Source organism: Mesoplodon mirus (assembly GCF_964341445.2).
Source record: "Mesoplodon mirus genome assembly, chromosome: X".
Lineage (NCBI taxonomy): Eukaryota > Metazoa > Chordata > Mammalia > Artiodactyla > Ziphiidae > Mesoplodon > Mesoplodon mirus.
This window is the reverse complement of record NC_138981.1, coordinates 111,759,532-111,785,237: the sequence shown is the minus strand read 5'-3', so window position 1 is coordinate 111,785,237 and position 25,706 is coordinate 111,759,532. Positions and strand designations below refer to the sequence as shown.

Sequence of the window (25,706 nt, the reverse complement as noted above, 5' to 3'; positions counted from 1 at the left end):
AGATTATCAGAATATCTAGAAATTTTGAACTAACCATGTTTTGTAATACCTAGGAATTTTGTGGCATTTTGACATATACTATTTAGTAAATGAAACCGGGACAGTAAACACTGGATAACCGAAGATGTTATATGTGTTAAATAACATTTTACCTTAATGGTAAAAATTAGGGTGGAAAACTGATGGTTTTAAGGGATGGCAGACCCTAATAGCTCAAGATTTCTCCTCTCAGCCCTGACAACATATTGTAGTATATTTTTCCCTACATCGAGTGTCACCAAAACCAGTTAGGGTTATTTTATTCTGAGAATAGCCTTGTGAGGGGTTTCCTTTTTTCCACATCTCCATCTACTGGTTTAAGAAGTGTGAGCTGCTGATGGGGACAGGGTAATAACTGAGAGGTAGCTAGTTAACAGATTATTTTATACAAATAAATTTTACTAAAGTTGTGAGCTGAAAGGTTAATGGCTCATGACCTTTATATGTAAATATTTAGGCAAGACTGGGATTTTTAAATAGATTTTAATAGAGATGATGTAAAAATGAAAGGAGGGAAAAAGATATTTCAAAGTGTACCATAAGCAGCTCTTAAAGAGAAGTGGTGTTTTGGAGGTGTGAAGAGATAAATGTTAAAACCTCTGTAATAATTGCTGCCTAGGTTGCTGACATTATTACTTCATTTCAAGATTATTTCCTTTAGGGACTCATAGTGACTAGCTATTAATACTTGACCCAGACTTGAGATTGTAATTTTGATTAAATAACTTTACTTTGAAATTCAGTAAAACATTTCAGTAAGCCGTTTGAAATAGATATGCCTTTTTATATTGTACTCTCTGCTATTAAAGGTCATAGTTCTTCTCATAAGAAGCCTTTTAGGGAATCTGACATAGCAGAATGTAGAACTGAAAAATGGACTGTGCTACAAAGGGCACAGTCTGCGAGTTAAAATGAACTGTTTGTGCTAACAGTAAACCTGTATCATTAAATAAAACAAAAGATTCTTGTAATTATAGGTATTAAAATTGCTATTACATGCATGTAGAAACCAAGAAACAAATAAAAATACTAACAATTTGTCTTTTAAGCAGCTGAAAGCTATTGTATATCACAAGGCTGTCAAAAGATTTCTCTCATGATTCTGTAGCTGCTCTTGGTGGTAGAGTTTCCTTTAAGTATTTTATTTTAAAATGTAAATAGTATTTCATGTACGGAAAAGAAGCCTGCTGTTTTTCTTTACAAAAAAATTTTAATCTGAAATAATGGTGAGGAAGCAAATTAGCAGTATTTCGTATTAACTATATTAATGGATTATTTTAAAACAAAGATGCAAAGAAGAATGTTCGCTGATGCACTTAATGAAAGTGATCATTTGAATTGCACACTTTTCCAGAGGACTGTATGGCTTTGGAGGTGTTATTTTGAGTAATACAACTGCATTTTTAACATTTAGGTTCAGATACTTATTTGTGAGATTTGTCTTTGGTTATAAATTTGAATATTTGCACCTGTTAACAATCATTTATAGGTTTATGAACCACGTGAAACATCATTTGGAACTTGAGAAGCAGAACACTGAGAGCTTGGAAACCTACCCCACCTGCCAGCACTGCTACCGTCCGTATCCCACACCATTCCAGCTGCAGTGTCACGTTGAGAAGACACACACTTTCTATGAGTTTTCTAGTAAGTCACAATTTTATTAAAATCCTGAACATTAATGATTTTGATTATCTACCCTATGAGGAATCCTTAAGAATTCTGATGGAAAAATAAGAATTAAGAAATAGATTTTGTAATTTGGGGGCAAAGTTGAAAGCATATTTTAACTTGTATAAACTTTTCAATAAAATTACTTACTAAAATTGAAGTCCCTCTTGTAAATTGAAACTTTGTTGGCATAACTTATGCATTGTATGTAGGAAGTAAATTATAAAACTCAGATTCCCTGGTTTGCAAATATAAAATTAATGGTCTTCATTTACACTCTAATAAGAAAAGTAACTGCAGTGATAGTTAAAATCACAGAGTCTGGAGTTAGCTTGGATTCAAATCCCAGCTCTGCCTCTTAATACAGCTGTGAGATGTCAGTCAAGTTAATTAATCTTTCTGTGCCTCAGGTTCCTCATCTGAAAAATGGGGATAAAAATTAACAGTACAGCTCTCAGTGATGGTATGAGAATGAAACAAGCTAATACTAAGTAAAGTCCTTAGAACAGCGTTACAAAGTTAACCACAGTAGAATTGTTGGAACCACCATCACCACTATTATTATTATTATTATTATTATTATTATTATTATTACTTGTTGTTGCTGTTGTTATGGATGTGCAAACTGAATCTTTGATTTATATCCTTAAAATGATGTAATGTTTTTTTTTTTCCATTTCAGCTGTTTGTAAAATCTGTGAATTATCATTTGAAACAGAACATTTTCTTTTACAACATATGAAAGCTACTCATAAACCCGGTGAAATGCCATATGTTTGCCAGGTACACACACATTTTATTGTGTATTTAGGTGTTTAATTTTCACATGCTGTGAAATAGTATTGTTCTTTTGATTTTTTTAAAATAAAAATGAAGACCCTCTTCAATAGTTGAAACTCTTGGTTTAACTCATGTATGTGTGGGTGGTGGGTTGGATTTGACCTGTGGGCCATAGTTTGCTGACGCCTCTACTAGACAAACAAAAAGCCCTGCTGCAGAAAGACAAACATATTGACTTTCTTACACTGTAGGAAAGAATATAGACGTGTTAGAGAAATAGGAAATACTGTTAGTTATGGGGAACTCAACTAAAGGCTTTGGGGCCAGTATTTTTCCAGAATTTCAAGTGGTTCCCAGTAAGACAGCAAGATAAAGATAAATTGCTTCTGTTATAGCCTGGATGCTGTTTAAAATCCAAAGAAGAGAATCCTCATTTGATGTAACAGGAAAAACTTTATAGGTCAAGAGGTGTCAGACTTTGAAAATTCAAGTCAGGATGGGGATGGGGGATAGTAGATCTGAAAAGAAGGGAATCTACTGATGTTTAGGAATATATCCCTAAACTTTGAAAGACAACTTTTCTGCTTCAGAAATTATCTGTATTACTTGCAGTATCAGGATCCTTGGTTGTACAGGCAGCAGAGCTGAATTAGTAGTACATCATGTTACTCTATAAACAAATGACTTATTGTTGCTACTTTGATATAATTGCATATTGGTTATAAATTTTCAAGTTAAATTAAATCTTCTTTATTTTCTAGGTTTGCCAGTTTAGATCATCAACATTTTCTGATGTAGAAACTCATTTTAGAGCATCCCATGAAAATACTAAGAACTTGCTGTGTCCATTTTGCCTCAAAGTTAGTAAAACGGCAGCCCCCTACATGAATCATTACATGAAGCATCAGGTGAGATTTAGCAATTCGTATTTGTTCATTTTGTCTTAGTGAAAAGGTTATATATATAAACTTAGAACATTGGTTAGATTTGTTCTAGAAGGAAAGCAAAGTTGTTCCAAATGACACCATTAATTTATAATTTATGCTGAAATACTTGTGAAACTTCCACTTCTTTTCCTTGTCTGCTTCCTGGTGATGATGAGGCTCATGAATAGTAAAAATTCTGAAAGGTAGGTACCAATAGGAGCCTAGTGTGGAGGGGAAGAGGAAAGATGAGTGGAATATTTACATTGGACATTTCAAGGGTTTAAGAGTGGTGAGAATGGGAATGATTTTAAAGAGCAGGGAAAATGATAAGTTTGAACTAAGGAAGATAAGATTGAGGATTCACAATCTTCTGTTTTCCTCTTTCTCTGCAAACTTTATCTCCACTTTCTAGTCCACCTTTTTTTTTTTTTTTTTTTTTGCCCCACTGCTTGTGAATCCCAGTTCCCTGACCAGGGATCAAACCAGGGGCCCCTGCAGTGGAAGTGCAGAGTCCTAACCACTGGCCCTCCAGGGAATTCCCTAGCCCACTTTTTATTATGAGAAGACATGTGGTTGTCATCAGTGATCCAGGATGGTCTCTTGTAGCAGCCAATGACAAAGGAAACAGCAATGACACATTTCTAGATAACGTGAACTATGCCAGAGAACAGTGTTTAGGTTATAACTTGTTTCTTAGATGACTTTTACCAGTTCTGCTTTTGTAATTTCTGGAATATCAGTACTAGTGCTTGCAGCTTTCCCTTGAATTTTCATTTTATGCTTGCTGGTTCTTTTCCTGACACAATTAGATCATCCTTTCTTTGGGCTGAAAACTTGATAAAACAGTGAGCCTATTCTTGAGTGCTTGAAAGAGCAGTCATACATTTGCCAAAATCAGAAGTCAATGAATTTACTGAATCTGATTATGTAATCAGGTTTTGCCTCCTCACTGATCAGCTTATTATATTTCCTTATTATTGAATGCGTTATCATGGCCATTTTATTCAGCACTTGTGCTAACATTGCTTTCAGTTCCAGTCATTAGATAATCATGAAATCAACTTATAGTTGTTAATTGGAAAAAATCATAAATATAGAATATCCAAATGCATTCAAGATCACCTGTGTTATGGCAACATGCTTATTTTTTTATCCTGGTATGTCACCTCACTGTTAAACTCTGGCAAAATCTTTCTATTCTAGAGTTTCCCCCATGTTCCATCAGATGTCAAATAGATGTTCTACTCTAAAATTGTTCCTGGAAAAAGAAATTCAGTAAATGGCTGCCCTTATAAAATGAATAGTTTTTTGTTTATTTTTAATAGGATTTTTCAGAGCTTTTAACATGCTAAAAAATGCTTAAAAGATCATAAATCTCCAAGCAAGTGATATTGTATATGTTGTTCCCAAAATTTATTTGACCATTGAATCCTTTATTTGTACAATACATATTAACATTTCTTGAGGAATAGAGTTTTTGAAACACTGATCTTGGTGCTCTCTATTTCATCTTTTGACCTTTGATTTTGAAAGAAAGAACGAGATATAAAGCAGTAGCTCTATTTTATTATGAAGCTTTTAATGTAATTCTTTCTCTTGTGCTTTACTAAGCTCCAGAGTGAGGTATAGATGTGGAGGGAGTAATAGATGCTTAGAAAGGTAAGAAAGAGACAGATGGGCTTGCTATGTGGACTGTGTCTCCTAAATGGTTTAACCTGATCTGTAGTCACTCTTCATACCGTGAGCTGTATGTTTTAACTTGCCACATATATAGGAAAGCGTTAACCCAGCAGGTCTGAGTTGCTCAAATACGCACATTTTCAGAAGAGTCCACTTGCATAACTAGCCCTTGGCTAATTCTGGAAACTGAGCCTTTGTTATTAATTGATGAGTGTTTTACATGCCTGGAACCTTGAGCCATGTGGTACCAGCTTTTCTAGATCTTGTGCAAAAATATGATTATGGTGAATGCCTGCTTTTCTTCTGGAGTCTGAAGATTTGGTGACTGAACCCCATGAAAAACCTGGGCTCTTAGACTCAAATAGAGCTTCCCTGGAAAACAAAATAAAACAACACAAAACAAAACAAAACCAAAAAACTTCATACCTGTTGCTGCAGTTAGTTGCTGAGGGATTGATGAGCATGTCCTATGCACCTCCACTGGGAGAGGGCACTTGGAAACTGGTGCCAGTATCCTCCAGACTTCACCCAATGCACTTTTTTCCTTTATTAATCCTGTTCTGTATCCTGTCACTGTAATAAATCATAGCTGTGAGTGTAACAGCTTTTAAGCCCTATAAGTCCTTCTATTGAATCATCAAACTGGAGAGTAGTCTTGGGACTACTGACACACCATGGGTGCCCAATTTTTTTTGTAAGTTTGGAGTACTTAAGAGGTAGGCAGTCAGCAATCAATAGAGGAAAGACTCTCAGTTTGTATGTAATTGTTCACAAAAGACTCAAAAAACATAGCTGAGCAAGATTATAAGCTTGTAATTGAGATGATATTAGGGCAATTTTAGACCATAAGAATTGTTGAGTCTGTGGCTCATTTTATTCTTTTTAAAAAAGACTTTGGTTGTAACCTTTTCCTTACAAGAATAGATGATTATGTATTGAGTGATTTCAGAGCTAACAGTATAGTTTGTACAACTTTTAAGAAAGGATGAAGGATTTCAGATGTGTTAAATAGCCTCATTAGATCTTTATAGTAATAACAAGCAGTTAACATATACTAATCACTTGCTGTACGACAGCCACCAGTGCTTTTACTTGCATTATCTTGTCTGATCCTTACAACCACTCTGCAAAGCAGGTATGTGATCATTTCCATTTCATAGATAAGGAAACAAACTTTATAGAAAGTAAGTTACCTTGCCCAGTGTCACATTCTCTAATAGTTGGCAGAGCCAAAAATTGACCTAGGGCCCAAGCTTTTACCACAGAGTCATTCTTCACTGACATTAGGTCTAAAGGCAGATATTACAGAGAGTCAGAATTAGCCTTGAAATCCCTCAAATCACCCAAAAGATATAGTATCCTTGTCAAAAAGTTCAACACAATTTTTTTCTCTATCCTTGGAATAGGTCACCATTTTTTTGGTTGAACATCATGTTATTTAAAAAACGTACTGTATTATTCTCAGCACATCACAGGTATACATGCATAAGAGAGAGATGAAAGACTTGAGTCCATCTAAGGGAATAGTAGGTTAATGTCCCCATCTCAGGGCTCTGGGCAAATGCTCATTGAATGGAATGGCAGACATTTTGAACTAGTTTAATTGTGCTTGCTTCTCATGTGCACTCTCTGTCAGTCTCTTGCTGCCTGCCTTACTGGTTATTAAACAGATATTTATTTACTGTTTAATATATGCCAGGGGCTGTTTTACAGAAGTGAGCAAAACAAAGTTTGTGCCCTCTGGAATTTGCATTATGGTGGCAGGGGGGAGAGAGAATGAGAATATGTATTATGTCTGAATGTATCTGTATGGCAGCTGGGAATAAGTACCATAGGGAGGAAATACATGAGGATAGGGGACGCCAGGGCTTAGGAGGTGAAAGAGTAGCTTCTGTTTTTTTTATGCGGGGTGGTCAAATAAGTCTCTCCAGAGGAAATAAGGGATTAAGCCATGTGGCTATCTGGGAGCGAATGTTCCAGGCAGAGGGAACAGTAAGTAGGCAGGGTGAGCATATATCTAGATGTTCAAGAAGCAACAAGGAGGCCAGTGTGGCTGGAGCATGGTAAACAAGTGGGAGGAAGAGTAGTAGGAAATGAGGTTGTAGCAATAGAATGCGGGGAAGATAGTATATGGCCTTCTAAGCCAGAGTCAGGATTTTGGAGTGTTACGGGAAGCCATTGGAGTGTTTAGGCATGTGAGAGATTATTCTGGCTGCTATGGAGAGAATAGACTGTTAGGAGGAAAGGGTGGAAACAAGAAGGTAGGAGGCTATTGTGAGAGTGCGGGTGAGTGTCTTGGACTCATCTGGTGGCAGTGGTCGGAGGTGATGACAAGTGGAAAGATTATGCTTTTGAAGGTAGAGCTGAAAGGTTTTATCAGTGGGGTGTGAGAGAAAGAGTTAAGAGTGACCAAGTTCTTTCGTCCTGAGCAGCTGTAAGAATGATGTTCCCATATATTGAGATATTGGGAAGACTAGGGGAGGAACAGATTTTTTTAAGGGTGGATGGGGGAAAATCTAGAGTTTAATTTTGTCCATGTTGATTTGAAGTGCGTGTTAGATATCAAGTAGTGATGTTGAGTAGGCAGTTGGATGAATACTATTTAAAGTCATGGAACTGGATGAGATATAGGTACAGGTAGAGAAGAGATTTCTGGGACCTATATCTGGGGAACTTTCTGTCATGTTACCTTGCTATCAGCTTCTTGACTGAGTTTTTTTTTTCCCCCTCTTCCCCTCTCTTGAGTACATATAGGTGAATCTGTTTATGTTGGCTGTACCTATGATATGATCCAATTAACCATACTTCTTAAAATGAAACTAAAATAGTAATACAAGTACATTATATTTACCTATTGCTTTGAACTTTGTAAGGAATTTTTATTTATCAAATGCCTGCTGTGCACCAGTAATGGCTAGGTACTTTAATGTATGTTACCTCATTTGATTTTTCCTAAATGTTTATTTGTGTTTTAAATGCAAATAGTGATGAACCTGTGGAGATACAGCTTTAGAGAAAACATTTTTATATTTGTACGTTGTTCCAAATTTACAGATGAATGTACAATACATGTTTTAATTGATGACAGCATATACAAAAAAACTGCAGTTGCTAATATGTAATAGAAAGAACACTAACTAGCTATGAGCAAGTGCCTTACATCTCTCTTCGGTCCTGTTTCCTATTGGTAAAATAATAATATGACCAGGTTTCAGAAGGAACATAGTCAAGGGGTTCTCAAATAGTAAATTCAGATCAGTTGTTCTGATTTATGCTTCTGTAACCATGCCATCCAATATCAGTCACTAGCCACATGCGTCTATTTAAATTTAAATTAATTTAAAATTAAAATTAAATGAAATTTTAAAATCGATTCCTCTGTTGCACTTGCCACATTTCAAGCACTCAATAACCACATGTGGCAGTGGATACCACATCAGACAGTGCAGTATAGCACATTATCATCACTGTTTAAAGTTCTGTTGGACAAACACTGACATATACAACCATTTCTATAACATAACTTTCTTGGGAGTGTCTGGTTAAATTTGTTTGGTTTTAGAAAGTTCAATTTATGTTACCAACTTGTGAAACAAATAGAAATAACAAAAATTATTTGATCTTTCCAAGAATAAAAGTATAATATAGCTCATTTTCATGGTATCGTATGTTTGAATAGTTTATACTTCAAATTAATAATTAAATAAACTCACACTACAAGTAGTATAGGACTTGTCCCATTGTAATCTAATTGATATAATTATCATATTGATTGCCTGTATGATAAATACTTTTGAAACTCAAATACTAATGCAAGAAATACTTGTAAAAAATGAAATATTTTGGAATTATTTATGATAGGATGTGGTAAAATTCTGGTTTTAAAATTCTTTAGCTATTAGAATGAAGAGCAGTTTCAGGTCTCGGGATTTGTGGTGGTAGAAATTATTTTCTAATATTATTTCTAATATTTATTGTAAACAGAATAAAGGAGTTCATCGTTGTACAAAATGCAGACTACAATTTTTGACCTACAAAGAGAAACTGGATCACAGGACCCAGCATCGGACATTTATAAAGCCTAAGGAGCTACAAGGATTGCCTCCTGGTACACAAGTGAGTTTTAAATATGTTGTGTTTTAACATTGTATGATAATAGAAATAAATCCCTGCCTGTTTTTATTTATTCAATATAATATTAAAAATTGACTTCTGGTTGTCATTAAAATTTTAATTGTAGGTTTTATCATTCTTATGCTTGGAAAGAAAATTTTTTATCCATTTTTTTTAAAAAAATTATTTATTTATTTATTTATTTGGCTGTGTTGGGTCTTCATTTCTGTGCGAGGGCTTTCTCTAGTTGCAGCGAGCGGGGGCCACTCTACATCGCAGTGCACAGCCTCTCACTGTGGCGGCCTCTCTTGTTGCGGAGCACAGGCTCCAGACGCGCAGGCTCAGTAGCTGTGGCTCACAGGCCCAGTTGCTCCGCGGCATGTGGGATCTTCCCGGACCAGGGCTCAAACCCGTGTCCCCTGCATTGGCAGGCAGATAGATTCTCAACCGCTGCGCCACCAGGGAAGCCCTATCCATTGTTTTTTGAGGTGATTGAAATGTGCTATATTGGAGCATATTCCTTTGCAGTGAGTGCAACTATATTAACTGTAGACTGAATCATTGTATTGTTTCAATATTCTGTAGTCTGGGGACTTCTCTGGTGGCACAGTGGTTAAGAATCCACCTGCCAATGCAGCGGACACGGGTTCAAGCCCTGGTCCAGGAAGATCCCACATGCCGTGGAGCAGCTAAGCCTATGCACCACAGCTACTGACCCCACGCTCTAGAGCCCACGAGCCACAATTACTGAAGCCCACACACCTAAGAGCCCGTGCTCCACAACAAGAGAAGCCACCACAATGAGAAGCCCACGCACCGCAATGAAGAGTAGCCCCCACTCGCCACAACTAGAGAAAGCCCGCACAGCAGCAAAGACCCAACGCAGCACCAAAAAAAAATTTAATTAATTAATTAATTAATTTAAAAAAGTACTTAACTTAAAAAAATATTCTATAGTCTGTTTTTGAGCTTTTTCAGTTGGCAGTGTACATGTCTGCTTCAGCTGGTGAGGAATCATGTTTATCTTTGTGTCTCCAACATCTGTCATAATGCCTTGAATGCCGTAGTTTGTTGAAGTTGGTATTACTGAGTCACCTCTTCGAGAAGCAAATTCTCTTAATGAGCATTGCACTGTTAAGTGAGCAAACACACATCTGACTACAAATTTCATTTTCCCTCTGCCTTACGTACATCTGTCTTCTTTGACTTCTTTTATGTAAAAGTCAGCTTTTGACTATTTGCTCCAGTAGAGGGATGCACAATCCAAAGTGAAATAATTCCCAAACATTTAGTACTTATGTTTGAGTACTAAACTTTGATGTGATTATGTCTGCTATTTGAGTTCATTAAAATAATATAAAAAATGCTCTGAAGCTCTAGAGGGAGAGAAGCTATCCAGTATCCTTCCCTGTAGTCCATTCATTCCATGCTGGAACAAGACATGCAGAATACTAACATAAGCAGTGCAATCCTCTCTTGTATCTTCCCTTATTAATAATAATAGTAATAATTAGTATACTATAATATAATTATGATATTATTAATAAATGATACTAAATGTCTTGTTAGCACTTCAGAATTAAGCTTTCCATGTGCTTTTTCATACATTCTATTATTTAATCCCTGTAGCAAACCAGTGAGGTAGAGAAGGCAGGTATTATTCCCATATTACAGATGAGGCTTAGAGAGGATAAGTTACTTACTCGAGGTCACATGGCTAGGAAGAGGTAGTACTGAAATTTAACCTCAGGTCTTTTGACTCCTAGTTCAGTGCTTTTTGTATGATACCAACTATATAGGTGACTGTTTTTCATTATCAACCAATGGGTATAATCAAACATTTCTTTTTCTGCATATTAAATGAGAAATTTTATATTAGTTCCCTCTAAGAAAATTCGGAATATTATTAAATTCTCCATGCTGTATGATGAATTGATGTAACCTCCACAGTAACCTTTGCCCAAAGAACCCCCAGAGAGAGAAGGTCATATTTACTGGAGGTCTGGGTTTTTTGGGGGGGTGCATTATTGTTTTTAATTGAGGTATAGTTGATGTACAATATTATATAAGTTTCAGGTGTTAACAGTGATTCTGGAGATCTGTCTTATAGTTACCAAAGATTAATGCATGCCTTTCCAGAGTTATTTCAGAATTTGAGATTTAAATTTTGACCTCTATATTTACCAAAGCTATTTAGTTATATCAGAGCATAAAATAGCCATGGAATGTGCTCTTCTGACCCATTACTATCTGTGTTAACATATAAATGCTGTCAGTACAAAACTAGTATTACAATAGTAAATAAATACTGAGGTAAATTTCATTTAATTGGTATGACCATTTAGAATAAGTGCGAGACTTACCTGATTGTAGTTTATACTCTGATGTTTAACTTTTTGTATTGCAGTGATTTTTTTTTTGGTAACAGCTTTATTGACATGTAATTCATATACCATATGATTCACCTATTTAAAGTATACAATTCAGTGGTTTTTAGCATATTCACAGAGTTGTGAAAACATCACTACAATCTATTTTAGAACATTTTATCACCCCCTAAAGAGACCCCATATCCACTAGTAGTCACTCCCAATTTCCTCTCCGCCAGCAACAGGCAAACTTTAATCTGTTTTCCATCCCTGTGGGTTTTCCTATTCTGGACATTTCATACAAATGGAATCATACAATATGTGGTCTTTTATGACTGGTTTCTTTCACTTAGCATAATGTTTCTGAGGTTCATCCATATTGTAGCTTGTATCAGTACTTTGTTCCTTTTTAAGGCTGTATTAGTACTTGTGTATCAGTACTTTATTCTTTTTATGGCTGAATATTGTTCCATTGTATGGATATACCATATTTTATTTATTCACTCATAAGTTGATGAGCATTTGGGTTGTTTCCACTTTTTGGCTGTAATGAATAATGCTCTCATGAAAATTCATGTACAAGTTTTTGTGTGTACATTTCTGTTGAGTTGAATTGCTAGGAGTGGAACACCTAGGATTATATTATAACTCTTATGTTTAACATTTTGAAGAACTGCCAAACTGTTTTCCAAAGCTACTGCACCACTGTACATTCCCACCAGCAATATATGAGGGCTGCAGTTTCTCCACATCCTGTCAACACGTGCTGCTACCTGTCTTTTTCATTATAGTCATTTAGTTGGTCTGAGGTGATATATTACTGGAGTTTTGATTTGCATTTCCTTAATGACTAATGATGTTGAGCATCTTTTCATGGGCTTATTTCATGTGTATATCTTCTTTGAAGAAATGTCTATTCAGATCATTTGCCCATTTGTTAATTGGGTTATTTGTCTTTTAATTGAGTTGTAAGAGTTCTTTATATATTCTGTATACAAGTCCCTTATTAGAGATATGATTTGCAGATATTTTCTCTCATTCTGTGGTTATCTTTTAACTTTCTTAATAGTGTCCTTCGAAGCACAAAAGTTTTAATTTTTACCAAGTCCATTTATTCTTTCTTTGGTTGCTTGTGCTTTCAGTATCATATTTAAGAAATCATTGCCTAACCCAAGGTCATGAGGATTTACTCCTATGTTTTCTTCTAAGAGTTTTATAGTTTTAGCTCTTACAGTCTGGTCTTTGATACATTTTGAGTTAATTTTTGTATTTAGTATGAGGTAGGGGTCCAAATTCATTCTTTTGCATGTAGATATCCAGTTGTCCCAGCACCAGTTGTTGACAATACTATTGTTTCCCTCACTGAATTGTTTTGGCATCCTTGTCAAAAACCAATTATGGCCTGCATAATGTTTGATCTTTTTAATATTAATGTGATGCTTAATTTTCTAAAAATATATATTGCCTTCATTTTTATAGGTTACTATTCGAGCTTCAGCTGGACCTCTTGGTTCAAGTCTATCAACTACATCTTCCAAGTATACTCCAAGCACTTCTTCTTGTCAGGTCTCACCTTCAATGTCTACAAGTAAAACTGCTAAAAATCCTACAAAAGCTCATGAAAGTAGATATAATACAAGAAGCGCTCGTGCAACTACATCCACTGCAAGTAAGCAAGGTGGAGGTGTATTTGAATATAAAGCAAAAACCTATTATTGCAAGCAAAAGAAAGAGCGCAAAAGGAAGAATAAAATCGGCATAGCTTTGAAGAACTTAAGGTAATATCTTCTATTCCTGATATACAATCCTAATCTAATATTAAATATTAAAGGTTATTTAAATATAGCTTAGCATATCACTAGATATGCACATTTACATGATAATCACTTATCTGGCATGAAGGCCAAGAAGATAATAAAAAGGTACTTTTTACAACTGCTGAACAGAACTTGAATTACTGAGTTTATTGTATAATTGTCATCCTTTACACTAATCTTATATTTTATTCTTATATCTTGTGATAGTTGAATTGTTAACGTGATCCTTTTTATTCCAAGGAAACATTAACTGGTATTAGACTTTTTTTACTTATTCTAGCTTGTTGTTTCCAAGCAAATTTTCAAATTATAAGTTTCTATTTAAAGATTTAATTTAAACACCTTGGCTTCAATTAATAAAACATTAATAAGCCTCTACCTTATTTTTTTGTTTTACAATATATTTTTTTCTGTCTCCATAAGGTGTCGTTGGGGAGTTCCCAAGTGCATTGAGTGTCGTTCCAAAATAAAAGATTTTGCAAGCCACTTTCCAATATATATCCACTGTAATTTTTGCAGATACAAAACAAACTGTAACAAAGCCTTTATAAATCATATGGTGAGGTGAGTTAAACATGTACACTGCCAGTCAAAACTGCCATTCAAGATATTTGGTTTTTGAAAACAAAGCCAGTTTGTCACATCAAGGATCTAAAAAGATCTAGCAACAGGGAACTTCTAGGATATTACCCAATACTGTTTTCCAGCGTAATAACTCATGAAATTAGTGGAACAAAAATTTTAAGAACACTTAGACTAATGAAATTAGAATAAGTTTGTTAAGGAAATTATTTTTCAAAGCCTTTCAAAAAGTGGTCCATAAAATTTTAAATGTTTCCAAAATATTTATCAAATAAATATATGTAACCACGTGAGTGTTATCCACTTCAAAGCAGTCAACTTTTAGAGACTTCAGCTTTGTCAAAGACGCTAGGAACATCATCGGTGCTCACATGCTCACTCTCTCTTATCCATCTGTCTGTCCATTTGTCTTTCAAGCCATCTATCTTTGCATTCATTTGATGAATGTGAAATGAGAGAGTACAGGGATATTCCGGTCATGACGCTACTGTTGGAATTTCTTTTCATATACCAATGCTAGAGAAAGACTTCAGAGCCCACATTACTTTCATTTGAACCTCATTGGTACTTTATGCCTTCGGGATAGATTTTTTTTTTTTTTTTTTTTTTTCCCGGTACGCGGGCCTCTCACTGTTGTGGCCTCTCCCGTTGCAGAGCACAGGCTCCGGACACGCAGGCTCAGCGGCCATGGCTCACAGGCCCAGCTGCTCTGAGGCATGTGGGATCTTCCCGGACCAGGGCACAAACCCGTGTCCCCTGCATCGGCAGGCGGACTCTCAACCACTGCGCCACCAGGGAAGCCCCGGGATAGATTTTTTTTAATAGACAAAAATTATTCAGATATAAATATACTAAGTTGATTATTCAGATTGAGGTAGTTCCATTTATTTTCAGTCAGAAATAAGGTATAACCAATAAAAGTGGTTTTCTTGCAAATCATAACAAGACCTCTACATTACTTTATGGTCATAGTTAACTACCACTTTCAAGGAGTTGCCCACATTTTTTAATGCCTTCAGAACTTAGCTCTCAGGTTTTTTTTCCCCTTGATGATCAGCCTGTCATCATGTTGCCTTGACTTCTTTAATGCCAGCACTTCACATCCACCTCTGAGGTGTTGTACCCCCTTCTTTACCACCATCCAATTTTACCTCATCATATACAATATTCATTCGTTTTGAAATCTCATTACCCCAGGACTTTCAGTCTTGACCCCTCTTTTCCAGTCCAGCATCACCAATCCAGTCGTATAGTCAACTTCACCCTCAAGTTCATCTGTTTTGAATGTTGCTCTGTTTTTTTGTTCTAGAATCCTTTACATCTTCAATCATGCTTAACCTTGCTATCCTTGACTCTCTTATCCTTTTTGATCTTTCTCTATGCTCAATTCTAGAACCCAAACTATGCTTGATTCAGTCAGCTCTGGATTCCTGATCTTTAACTTTAATGTGGTCCTGTCTTTTTAAAAGTACCTCTTTGTTTTTATCTACAACATGTTTAAATCCTTTTCAGTACCTTCAAGATTTTATTCTAGTCTCTCAGTTGTTAACCTTGCCTACTAATTACTCAGAGGTCATCCTTTTCATTTTTCCCAAGGTTAACCTCTTTCTACCTCGTTTTTTTTCCTTCATCCAAACATTAATCTCAGAAAAAGATATGTCCTCTTTTTCAAAGTTAATCCTGCCCCTCATCTCCTCCATTTCCTCCATAATCTTATGCACCTACATTTCATCTTTTTCTCTCTACCACATTCCTTCTGCCTGCAAATATTTTCAGGTTTTTTTTTTTTAGGATGAGGGAGATTTGCCTTTACTTTGCATATTTTCTTATCTTCCTTTTACTGTCAACATTTGTAAAGAGTATTCTTTACTATCTTGTTTGTCATTTCTTTACCCTTTGTAATTTGAGTATCACCCCCATCTGTCAGTTCAAGCTGCCCCTTTGAAGGTTATCAGTCATGTCCTAATCCCTCAGTGTACTCACTGCTTTTCATTCTTACTCCTTCATGACTGCTTTAGAGTATTTGATACTTTTGATCACTCACTTTTGAAACTCTTCTCAACTTCTCAAACTATTACCACCATTTTTTTCTTGTTTGCTACTCCTCTATTTCATTACCTTTTCTTTCTTCAGCTCTTCTTGCCTCTTTACGTTTCTTTTCTTGGTACTTCAACCACTCTCAGAGTTTTATCTTTTACCTTTCAACTGTAAATCCTCCAATTTCAATGCTGAGTTTTCCTGAGATCCAACTCTTCATGTCTAACTATTTGATAGATATTTTCATCTTTAACTCACTGGCATTTATACAGGACACAAATAAGTCAAACATTTTTGTCTGTCTAGGATCCAAACTCTTTATCACCCCAGTACCCTTTAAGCTCAGTCTGTCTCCACGCATTATTTCCATAAATGTGGAGCATCACCTGGAAATAATACACTTTAAGTTTCTGAAGCCTGTGGAGTTCTCTTGGATCTGCCACCATTCATCATGGCTTCCTGAAAGTCCATCTTCTGTAATTTACCACTCTGCCTCACAACTACTGCAGTGGTTCTGCACCCATACCTCAGTTGTTCCAAACCAGACCACAGCCAACCTTTCTCTCAGTATACTGCTGGGGAGAATGCTGGTCTCTTATTCTGTGTCAAACACATGGCTGCCCCAGTGGGGCTTTAATTCTGCCCCTAATTTCCAAGAGATTAAATTGGAAATTATCTTTGGTGTTTCTTAAACCCATGGATCATTCTGTCCTCTCCTTTCCCATTTTCCATAGGCTCCTCAACTGTCCTGTAGGACTTCTGACCCCATTCTATCCCAAAATATTCCCAGTTGGCTCCAGGCTTCCTTCATAGCCCTTTTCTAATTTCCAGTTAGCCCCAACCCTGCACTGCATTGTCATCACGCACACTGATTGCTTACTCATCGTTAGCCTCATACAGAACTGAAATCTTCCACTTCTATTCTTCTAAGGGCCTTGAAGCTCTCTCTGTGTTTCCCCTACTTCATTGGTGCCTTGCTTCCCTGGTTGCCTCAAGTACCTCCCCATTAATTGGATACCCTCACTCCGACCCGTGTGGACTTTTGTCATAGGATAAAGCTCTGTACATACAGAAGCTTCATTTTTCTCAGAGGTTGAGTATCTTTATTCTCAGCCCATACCAACTCTGTAATCATACAGAAGTCAAGCCTCCCAGATTAATTAATCTTCCCCAATGTATAGTTCATCCCATATTCAATATCTAAAGTGACTTTTCCTTATTCTTTGGAATGCCCTTCTCCTTCCCTTTCATTTTACCTTCTGTGAAGTATCTGATCACCACAGCCACTCATAGGAATCAATTGTTTCTTTGAGTTCTGTACTACTCAGCTATTCTGCCTCATATTAAATGTGTCTGTCTTACCTACTTGAGAGAGCAGTTCTTTGTATTCACCATAGCACCTATTCTGAGGATTTTTTCTTGGGATTATAGGTAGCCATTCTTTTCCCATGTATACGTGGTATGCTGATGATAGTTACTGTGTGTCTTAGGGTAACCATTGACTTGATGTGTTGTCTGGTTTGGGTCTGTCAGTGCAAGCTAGGGCTAGTACTTTTCAAACTTTATCTTGCATAAGAATCATCTGAGGGCTTCCCTGGTGGCGCAGTGGTTGAGAGTCCGCCTGCCGATGCAGGGGACACGTGTTCGTGCCCCGGTCTGGAAGGATCCCACATGCCGCGGAGCGGCTGGGCCCGTGGGCCATGGCTGCTGAGTCTGCACGTCTGGAGCCTGTGCTCCGCAGCGGGAGAGGCCCGTGTACTGCAAAAAAAAAAAAAAAAAAAAAGAATCATCTGAAAAACTTGTTGAAACTGATTTCTGGGCTCCACCACCAGAGATTAATTCAGTAAGTCTGGAGTGGGAGCTGAGACTTTGTATTCCTAATAAGCTCCCAGTTGATATGGATGCTGCTGGTCTGTGGACCACAGTTTGAGTAATACTGTGCTACACTAATCCCAGCTAATTCTGCGTGACTTTCTAATACAGGAAAGCTTTCCTTATCAGTTTAAAAGGGGGTATAAAAGCTATTAGCATTCGCTGCGAAATTTGGTTAGCGGTTTTCTGTTCTGTGTGTAGAGAAAGTATTGTTTTAACTCATGAGCTCTGCTTTTTTTTTTTTTTTTTTTTTTTTGCGGTACGCGGGCCTCTCACTGTTGTGGCCTCTCCCGTTGCGGAGCACAGGCTCTGGATGCGCAGGCTCAGCGGCCATGGCTCACGGGCCCAGCCGCTCTGCGGCCTGTGGGATCTTACCGGACTGGGGCACGAACCTGTGTCCCCTGCATCGGCAGGCGGACTCTCAACCACTGCGCCACCAGGGAAGCCCCTATGAGCTCTGCTTTTAATTCATGTTCTTTAAAAGTTCTCCTAGTAATTGCAAAAGATTCTTTAAATGTTTCATTTTTACTGATGGTAAGTAATGTCATTTAGCCCAAGAAACAGTTACTTTCAGGATCATTCAGATTGGTCCCCTGGGCTAAGTATATCAAGATTGGAAAGTAATAATTATTATTCATAACAATTTATATTATAGCAAAATACATTATTAGCCAATACCTTTTAAGTTGTTCTCAACTCTTAACAGTTGAAAAACTTAATTTGATGCTCTTTGTATTTTTAACTCTAAAGGTTTTTTTTTTATAATGGTGAGGTATGATCATTTAAGATTATTCTCTGGGAAATATGTTGTTCGAAAACACACAGGGAAAATGAAACGTAAGATGAAAATCTTGAATTAAACAGAGATGCTAATAGAGTTTTATAATTTAAATCATGGTCTTTTATTCAAAACTAAGAAACTAAGCATAGGCTTGAAAACTGGTCATAAAATTAATTAATGACTTATTGTATAATAAAATCTCATTTGTCTTTTGTCTCTCCAGCTCTCATAGCAAGCAGCCAACTAAACGGTTTTATCTTTTTAAGAAGCACCCTGGAACTCTCAGGTAAGTACTCGATCTTTTTTCATTCTCTCTACTGAAAAATTATAGTAGCTTTTTAACCTGATGCTGGAGTGCCTAGTTTGGAAAATGAAGTGATTGCTACTAGACATAATAGAGTTCTGTACTTTATATCCTTACCTCAAAGAGGGAATTGCCTATATTCTCCAGCTAAACTTGTTTCAGTGATGTCAGGCATTAAGGTGAAACTTGCATGAATTTGCATTATAAAATTAAAAAAAATAAGGCTCTCCAGCAATATTTGAAAATTTAAAAGACTTTTAAGATACCTAGTAAAGTGACTAACACTACTTTGGTTGTGATCAATATATAGCCTTCATAATCCTTGGGGCTTTTTATTTTTGAAATAAAAGTACACAACTTGTTTACTGTTCGGAGGAATTGTTGTGAACATTTCTAAAGGCATTGATAATTCATTTTGGTTATACCACACACACTTTGCTCAGAATTCACTAAGCACCATTTTTTTCACATTCTTCTAATTCCTTTTCACTCCATATTCCTTTGTTTAATTATTTTGTTCATGTTCTCATTGCTATTTGAAATACCAGTGTCAAGATCTTTGTAGCAGGAGGCTAAGACATAGACTAAAGTTTAGCCAATACTTGTTTTGATGCTTTGGGTTAGTGGAAAATTAGAAGAGGGGTTGCTGTGTCTCAGGACCTTTGTATTTATTATTCCTTTTGCCTCATTTCCTCTTCCCCGGATATCTGCATGGGTAGCTAGCTCCCATGGTAGCTACCTTTAGGTAGCTCCTTTAGGTCTCTCCTCCAATGAGTGAGCCTTTCCTGGACCACCCCATTTAAAGTAGCATCCGGGCTTCCCTGGTGGCGCAGTGGTTGAGAGTCTGCCTGCCGCTGGAGGGGACACGGGTTCGTGCCCCGGTCCGGGAGGATCCCACATGCCACAGAGCAGCTAGGCCCGTGAGCCATGGCCGCTGAGCCTGTGCGTCCAGAGCCTGTGCTCTGCAACGGGAGAGGCCACAACAGTGAGAGGCCCGGGTACCGCAAAAAAAAAAATAATAATAATAATAATAATAATAATAATAATGAGGTAGCATCCTTTCCCCGGGCCCCACCCCCAGCACTCGTATCTCCCTTTCTTGCTTTATTTTTACGTCATGGCAGCTTTTTACTGTTCAATATATTGTATATTGTATATTTCACCCTCTTGTTTATTGTCTATATCTTCTCACTAGGATGTGTGTAGTTCAGATACTGAGCTATGCCAGACATTTGCTGGGCATTGAATAGTGCCTGACACGTGATAGACATTCCATAAATATTTGTTGAATAAATTAATATTGAAAGTGACATGTGGAGTATGTGGATGATAGACAAATAGCTCATAGGCAGAGGAAAGTTTGATTCCATTTTTAAAATATATTCGTGCTATTTTTAAAATATTACTAAATTCAAGGCATTAGAAGATTCTAATAAACTATATTTAGGTATTAACCTGTACTAAAAATTTTTATGGTAATGAAAAGGATTTGTAAAGATGAGAATTTAATTTGATTTTTACCTCACTGTTGTCAAACACAGTTGTGTGCTTGGTTCTTAAATTAACTGCATGTCTTTAAAGATCTGAGGGGCTTTTTTCTTACCTTGGGTGGATCTCAAATTTAAACAGAAAATTGGTTATTTTCTGTGTATGGGAGTTTACATACTTGAAATTTTACAAAACAAATTTTGTAATTAATATTTTGTTAAAATGCAGTGTTCAGTCTTTAGCTATTTATTGTACATCTATTATGTATAACACAACGTAGCAAGTCCCGTAAAGATGACAGTGATGAAGAAGGCTTGGTACCAACCTTCAAGGAATGTACCATTTACAGTAAGGTGTGAACATAAATAACTACAGAAATTAATGCAAGGAGGTTTGTAATAAGTGCAATGAGAGTTACTGATTTCAAAAGAAAGAAAGCTTTCTACTTATAAGAAGAGGCATGGGGCATTTTAGTTGGAAGAAATAGCATGAATAAAAATGCAGACAGGAAAAAAGCAGAAGACATACACAATGAATGACAAGTAGTACAGTTTGAATGGAGCATGAAGTTCATATAACATAGCATTAAGTTCAGAGTCTGGGGAAATAGTTTTGAGCTGAGATGCAGATTGTGGAATCCTTGAAAAAGGCTGGGGAATTTGGACTTAATTTTAATTTGAGGATGTTGGGAAAGCCATCGTGGTTTTGTGTAGAATCAAGGGTACTGAAAGAAGATGAATTTGGAGGGGTATACAAGGTGAATTGTAGCTACATGAGGCACATAGACTGGTTAAGACTATTGCAGTAGTTAACACTAATTTAATAAGATAACCTGGGTTAAGGTGGCGAGGTGGTGTCATGTCACATTTAAGAATATGGGCTCTGAAAGGGAACCCTCTTGAATTGTTGGTGGGAATGTAAATTGATACAGCCACTATGGAGAACAGTATGAAGGCTCCTTAAAAAACTAAAAATAGAACTAGCATACGACCCAGCAATCCCACTACTGGGCATATACCCTGAGAAAACCATAATTCAAAAAGAGACAGCTCCAGGCTTTTTCCCGGACTGCCTCCTGGCTAGCCATGGCGCACTAGCCCCTTCAGGCTGTGTTCAAGCCGCCAACCCCAGTCCTCTCCCTGGGATCCGACCGAAGCCCAAGCTTCAGCTCTCAGCCCCTGCCCGCCCGGGCGGGTGAGCAGACAAGCTTCTCGGGCTGGTGAGTGCTGGTCGGCACCGATCCTCTGTACGGGAATCTCTCCACTTTGCCCTCTGCACCCCTGTTGCTGCGCTCTCCTCCGTGGCTCCGAAGCTCCCCCTTCTCCGCCACCCGCAGTCTCCGCCCGAGAAGGGGCTTCCTAGTGTGTGGAAACCTTTCCTCCTTCACAGCTCCCTCCCACTGGTGCAGGTCCCCGTCCCTATTCTTTTGTCTCTGTTTTTTCTTTTTTCTTTTGCCCTACCCAGGTACGTGGGGAGTTTTTTGCCTTTTGGGAGGTCTGAGGCCTTCTGCCAGCGTTCAGTAGGTGTTCTGTAGGAGTTCCACGTGTAGATGTGTTTCTGATGTATTTGTGGGAGGAAGGTGATCTCCGCATCTTACTCTTCCGCCATCTTGAAACTCCCTGCATGATTTATTTTTAAGGCCTCCTCTCTTTTCTGATTTTATCATCAACTAAATAGGGCATTAGATTGTAGGCCTCACAGAGTGTATCCTTTTTTGTTCACTCTTGTATCCATAAGACCTAGTAGTACAGAGTATGTAACGAAGGTTCTCAGAAAATGTGTATTGAATGGATGAATATTGTAGCCTTGCTTTGCAGATGGGCAAAGGCATGGAAAGATTGTACCTTGCACAAGTTATATAAGTTAATGGAGTCATGACTGGGCTTTAGTTCTCTTCACTCGTATCTTTTGGAAACTGGCATTAGAGGGAACAGCTTATAGAGCACTAAATGCTAGCATAATTTAGACATGGCTATGCCATTTTCTAGAGACATGGTTATACCATCTCATATATATCAGGTTTATATAACAAAATTTGCAAATGGTGATCATGACACATAAAAAACAAATCAAGTTATTACATGGAAAAAATAATGATTGAACTTGTATATGGATTTTCATAAAAGATAAAAACCTTTTCTTTCTGTCTTCTTTTTTTTTCATAGGGACATTACTCTGGTGTGCCTTAAATGTGATTTCCTAACTGATTCTTCTGGTTTAGATCTTATGGCTAAACACTTAAGTCAACGTAAAACTCATACTTGCCAAGTTATAATGGAGAATGGTACGTATATAATTGTGCTACTCTGGATTTCTGATACTTATTCCAGTATTTTTGATCAGCCACAATATGGCTCTTACATATTAAAATGATAGTTTCATTCCTCATATATTCTTAAAGAAAATTTTTTATTGAAGTATAGTTGATTTACAGTGTTGTGTTAGTCTCTGGTGTACAGCAAAGTGATTCAGTTATACACATATACATAGATTCTTTTTCGGATTCTTTTCCACTATAGTTTATTACAAGATATTGAATATAGTTCCCTGTGCTATACAGTAGGACCTTGTTGTTTATCTGTTTTATATATAGTAGTTTGTATCTGCTAATCCCAAACTCCTAATTTATCCCTTCCCCCCTTTCCCCTTTTCATTCCTCATATATTCTATTTTAAATGTAAAACTCTTCTAATTTCAGTTCCTGGAAGTATCTCAGCTTCTGGACCCACTTCTGCGTAAGTTTAATATTCATTTTTCTTTGATGGATTTTAGCACTGTTGCATTTTTTAAATGTATCATTAATAGAAATGAAAAATATTAAAGTGTTTTTGTTTTTGTTTTTGTTTTTAAAGCCACTTGTTGAAATAGATTCCTGCTCTATGGAGCTCGTGCAACCTGGTGCAAGACAAGTTGGAATTTCCTAAGTTCAAAGTTCTGAAGTGTTTTCTTACACAAAGGCAGTTTCCTAAGTTCAAAGTTCTGAAGTGTTTTCTCATACGAAGGTGGTTAAACAGCCAAGTTCATGACACTAGTTCTCATTATTCAGCTCTTTTCAGCTTTCAGATGGCACTAGAGTCTTATTCCACCTTATCTTTGTGTCAGGTTAACATATCTTAACATATGCTTTACTCTCTAGTTGGCTCTCTTCAAAAATAACTTTTGTTGCTATGGTCTTTTCTTGCTTTGCTTAAAATAATTTGTGTTTTTCTCTGCTATACTTGCTTTCAGAATATTGCATTCCCAAAGATGTGACTGTTCATCTTTTTTTGTCTGTTTTGTCTGGTTTCTTAGTTAATTTCTTATAAGTCTTAAAATTTTAGGTCAGATAGCTGTCTTTTTCCTCCTTCCTTGTCTGTCATTGTTCTATTTTTCATATTTTTCAGATGCAGAAGCAACACAGAAATTTCCAAAAAAATCCAGGGTACTCCTGGTCAGTGTCCCCCTTCGATGGACACATCTGATGCCTGTTCTCTCTTTCCAAGGAATGTGAATTGTTTGACTGTGAGACCTCCTCTAGGTTGTGGCCTTAAGAAATCAGATCTTAGGGAGAGTCCGTTCCTTCATGACTGTCCTCCCATAAGACTGATGCTAATGTGGCCAGAGATGACCTCAAGGCCCACCAAATTGAGCACAGCTTCCCACTGGGGGCTTTGGTTCGTGATCTTAAGCTTATGGATTGATTCTGACCAAGAAAAAAGCCCATCAAATCAATGCTTCAACATCCAAGTTGAAGTTTAATCATTTTGGCTGCTGCCCTTTAATCTTTCTCTAGCATGCATGCAGTCCAAGGAATATAAAAACTGGTTATGTAGGGAACCAAGTTTATTTCCATGTTCTTGGAAAACAAATTTCTAAAATTACAGTTCTAAAGTTAGTTATTTTTACTAGTCATTTAAAGTTTTATCCAGTGTTAAAGTTAAACCCTAGGAGTTTTCAGCAGTACTAATATTCAATTTTTTAAGTCTAATTTAATTTTTTTATCTTGGTTTTATGTTGTCTTCACCAAATTTATTAATGTCCATTTTGTCATGTCCTCTTTTATTTCTTTAAAACTTGTGTTTGTTTTGTTTCATTAGTAGCTCCCCCCAAAATCCTTACAATTCTCCACAGATTTTATGTAGCTACCTATTGGTAGCTTCTTAATTTGGTAATTGTTTAGACCATTAGACATTATTATATCCTCTATCTTGGGACTATCATTAACATCTTAGTGATTGTGAGGTCAAAGACATAAAGAATTAGCAAAAAAAACACTTCCTACAGACCTTAAAACAAATTTTAAAGTTACATTTTCTGTACATCTAACACATAATGTCATCTTAGCCATTAATGTAACTCCTTTGGATAAAGATAATATATCCAGAAAATATTGGGACCAAAAACTGCACTTGTTTCTTGTCCATATATATATAGATGTATATTTTTTTTTATTTGGTGTTTATTTTGGTTACATTGAATATAGATTTGCTGAACAGTTTTGATAATAAAGTTTGTTTGTTAAAGTGCCTCTGGAATTATTTTCTAACAAATAACTTCGAATAAAAGCTGTAGATTTTGTCATACAACCAGGAGCATTGCTTTGCTTCTTACATGGAAGCCTGATTACTTGGCCTACAGACTGAGAGCTTTATCTGTTGAATCCATCTTCTGGTTTTTCCTTCAGGGCAGTTAAAAGCTCACTATGTAGGGCTTCCCTGGTGGTGCAGTGGTTGAGAGTCCATCCGCCTGCCGATGCAGGGGACACAGGTTCTTCCCCCGGTCCGGGAAGATATCCCACATGCGGCAGAGCGGCTGGGCCCGTGAGCCATGGCCGCTGAGCCTGCGCGTCCAGAGCCTGTGCTCCGCAACGGGAGAGGCCACAGCAGTGAGAGGCCCACGTACCGCAAAAAAAAAAAAAAAAAAAAAAGCGCTCACTATTTATACTTTACTAATTTTTAGAACTTTAAGCGGTGGCAAGAGTCCCTTTGTAATCCTAATAACCATAAAGGTGGGCAGGCTCAGAAGTTGTTTGGCTCAATCATGAGTGGTTTTTTTCCTCTTAACATTAGAACTTCTTGAATTGTGCTTTGAAACTTGGTCCGTTTGTGCTGCTATAACAGAATTGGGTGGCTTATAAACAATAGAAATTTATTCCTCATTTTTCTGGAGCTGGAAGTCCATGATCAAGGTGCTGGCAGATTCATTGTCTGTTGAGGACCTGCTTCCTGGTTCATAGACAGTCGTCTTCTCTCTGTGTCCTCACATGGT

At 37.0% G+C, this 25,706-nt stretch overlaps 1 protein-coding gene across 4 annotated transcripts in view; it reads left to right on the top strand.

Moving 5' to 3' along the window:
• ZNF280C (zinc finger protein 280C) overlaps window positions 1-24,955 on the top strand; it is a 62,035-nt gene extending 37,080 nt beyond the window's left edge. For 3 of the 4 annotated variants that reach the window (XM_082609137.1, XM_082609135.1, XM_082609136.1), the window contains exons 11-20: window positions 1,529-1,686; window positions 2,393-2,493; window positions 3,252-3,398; window positions 9,081-9,212; window positions 13,058-13,356; window positions 13,819-13,959; window positions 18,891-18,953; window positions 22,625-22,743; window positions 23,158-23,194; window positions 23,312-24,955. In XM_082609137.1, coding sequence (XP_082465263.1) covers window positions 1,529-1,686; window positions 2,393-2,493; window positions 3,252-3,398; window positions 9,081-9,212; window positions 13,058-13,356; window positions 13,819-13,959; window positions 18,891-18,953; window positions 22,625-22,743; window positions 23,158-23,194; window positions 23,312-23,327 — 1,213 coding nt within the window. In that variant the 3' untranslated portion in view covers window positions 23,328-24,955. The remainder of the gene's footprint in view (window positions 1-1,528; window positions 1,687-2,392; window positions 2,494-3,251; window positions 3,399-9,080; window positions 9,213-13,057; window positions 13,357-13,818; window positions 13,960-18,890; window positions 18,954-22,624; window positions 22,744-23,157; window positions 23,195-23,311) is intronic. The other variant, XM_082609138.1, reaches the window with a different exon arrangement.
• The last annotated feature ends 751 nt before the right edge of the window (window positions 24,956-25,706 follow it).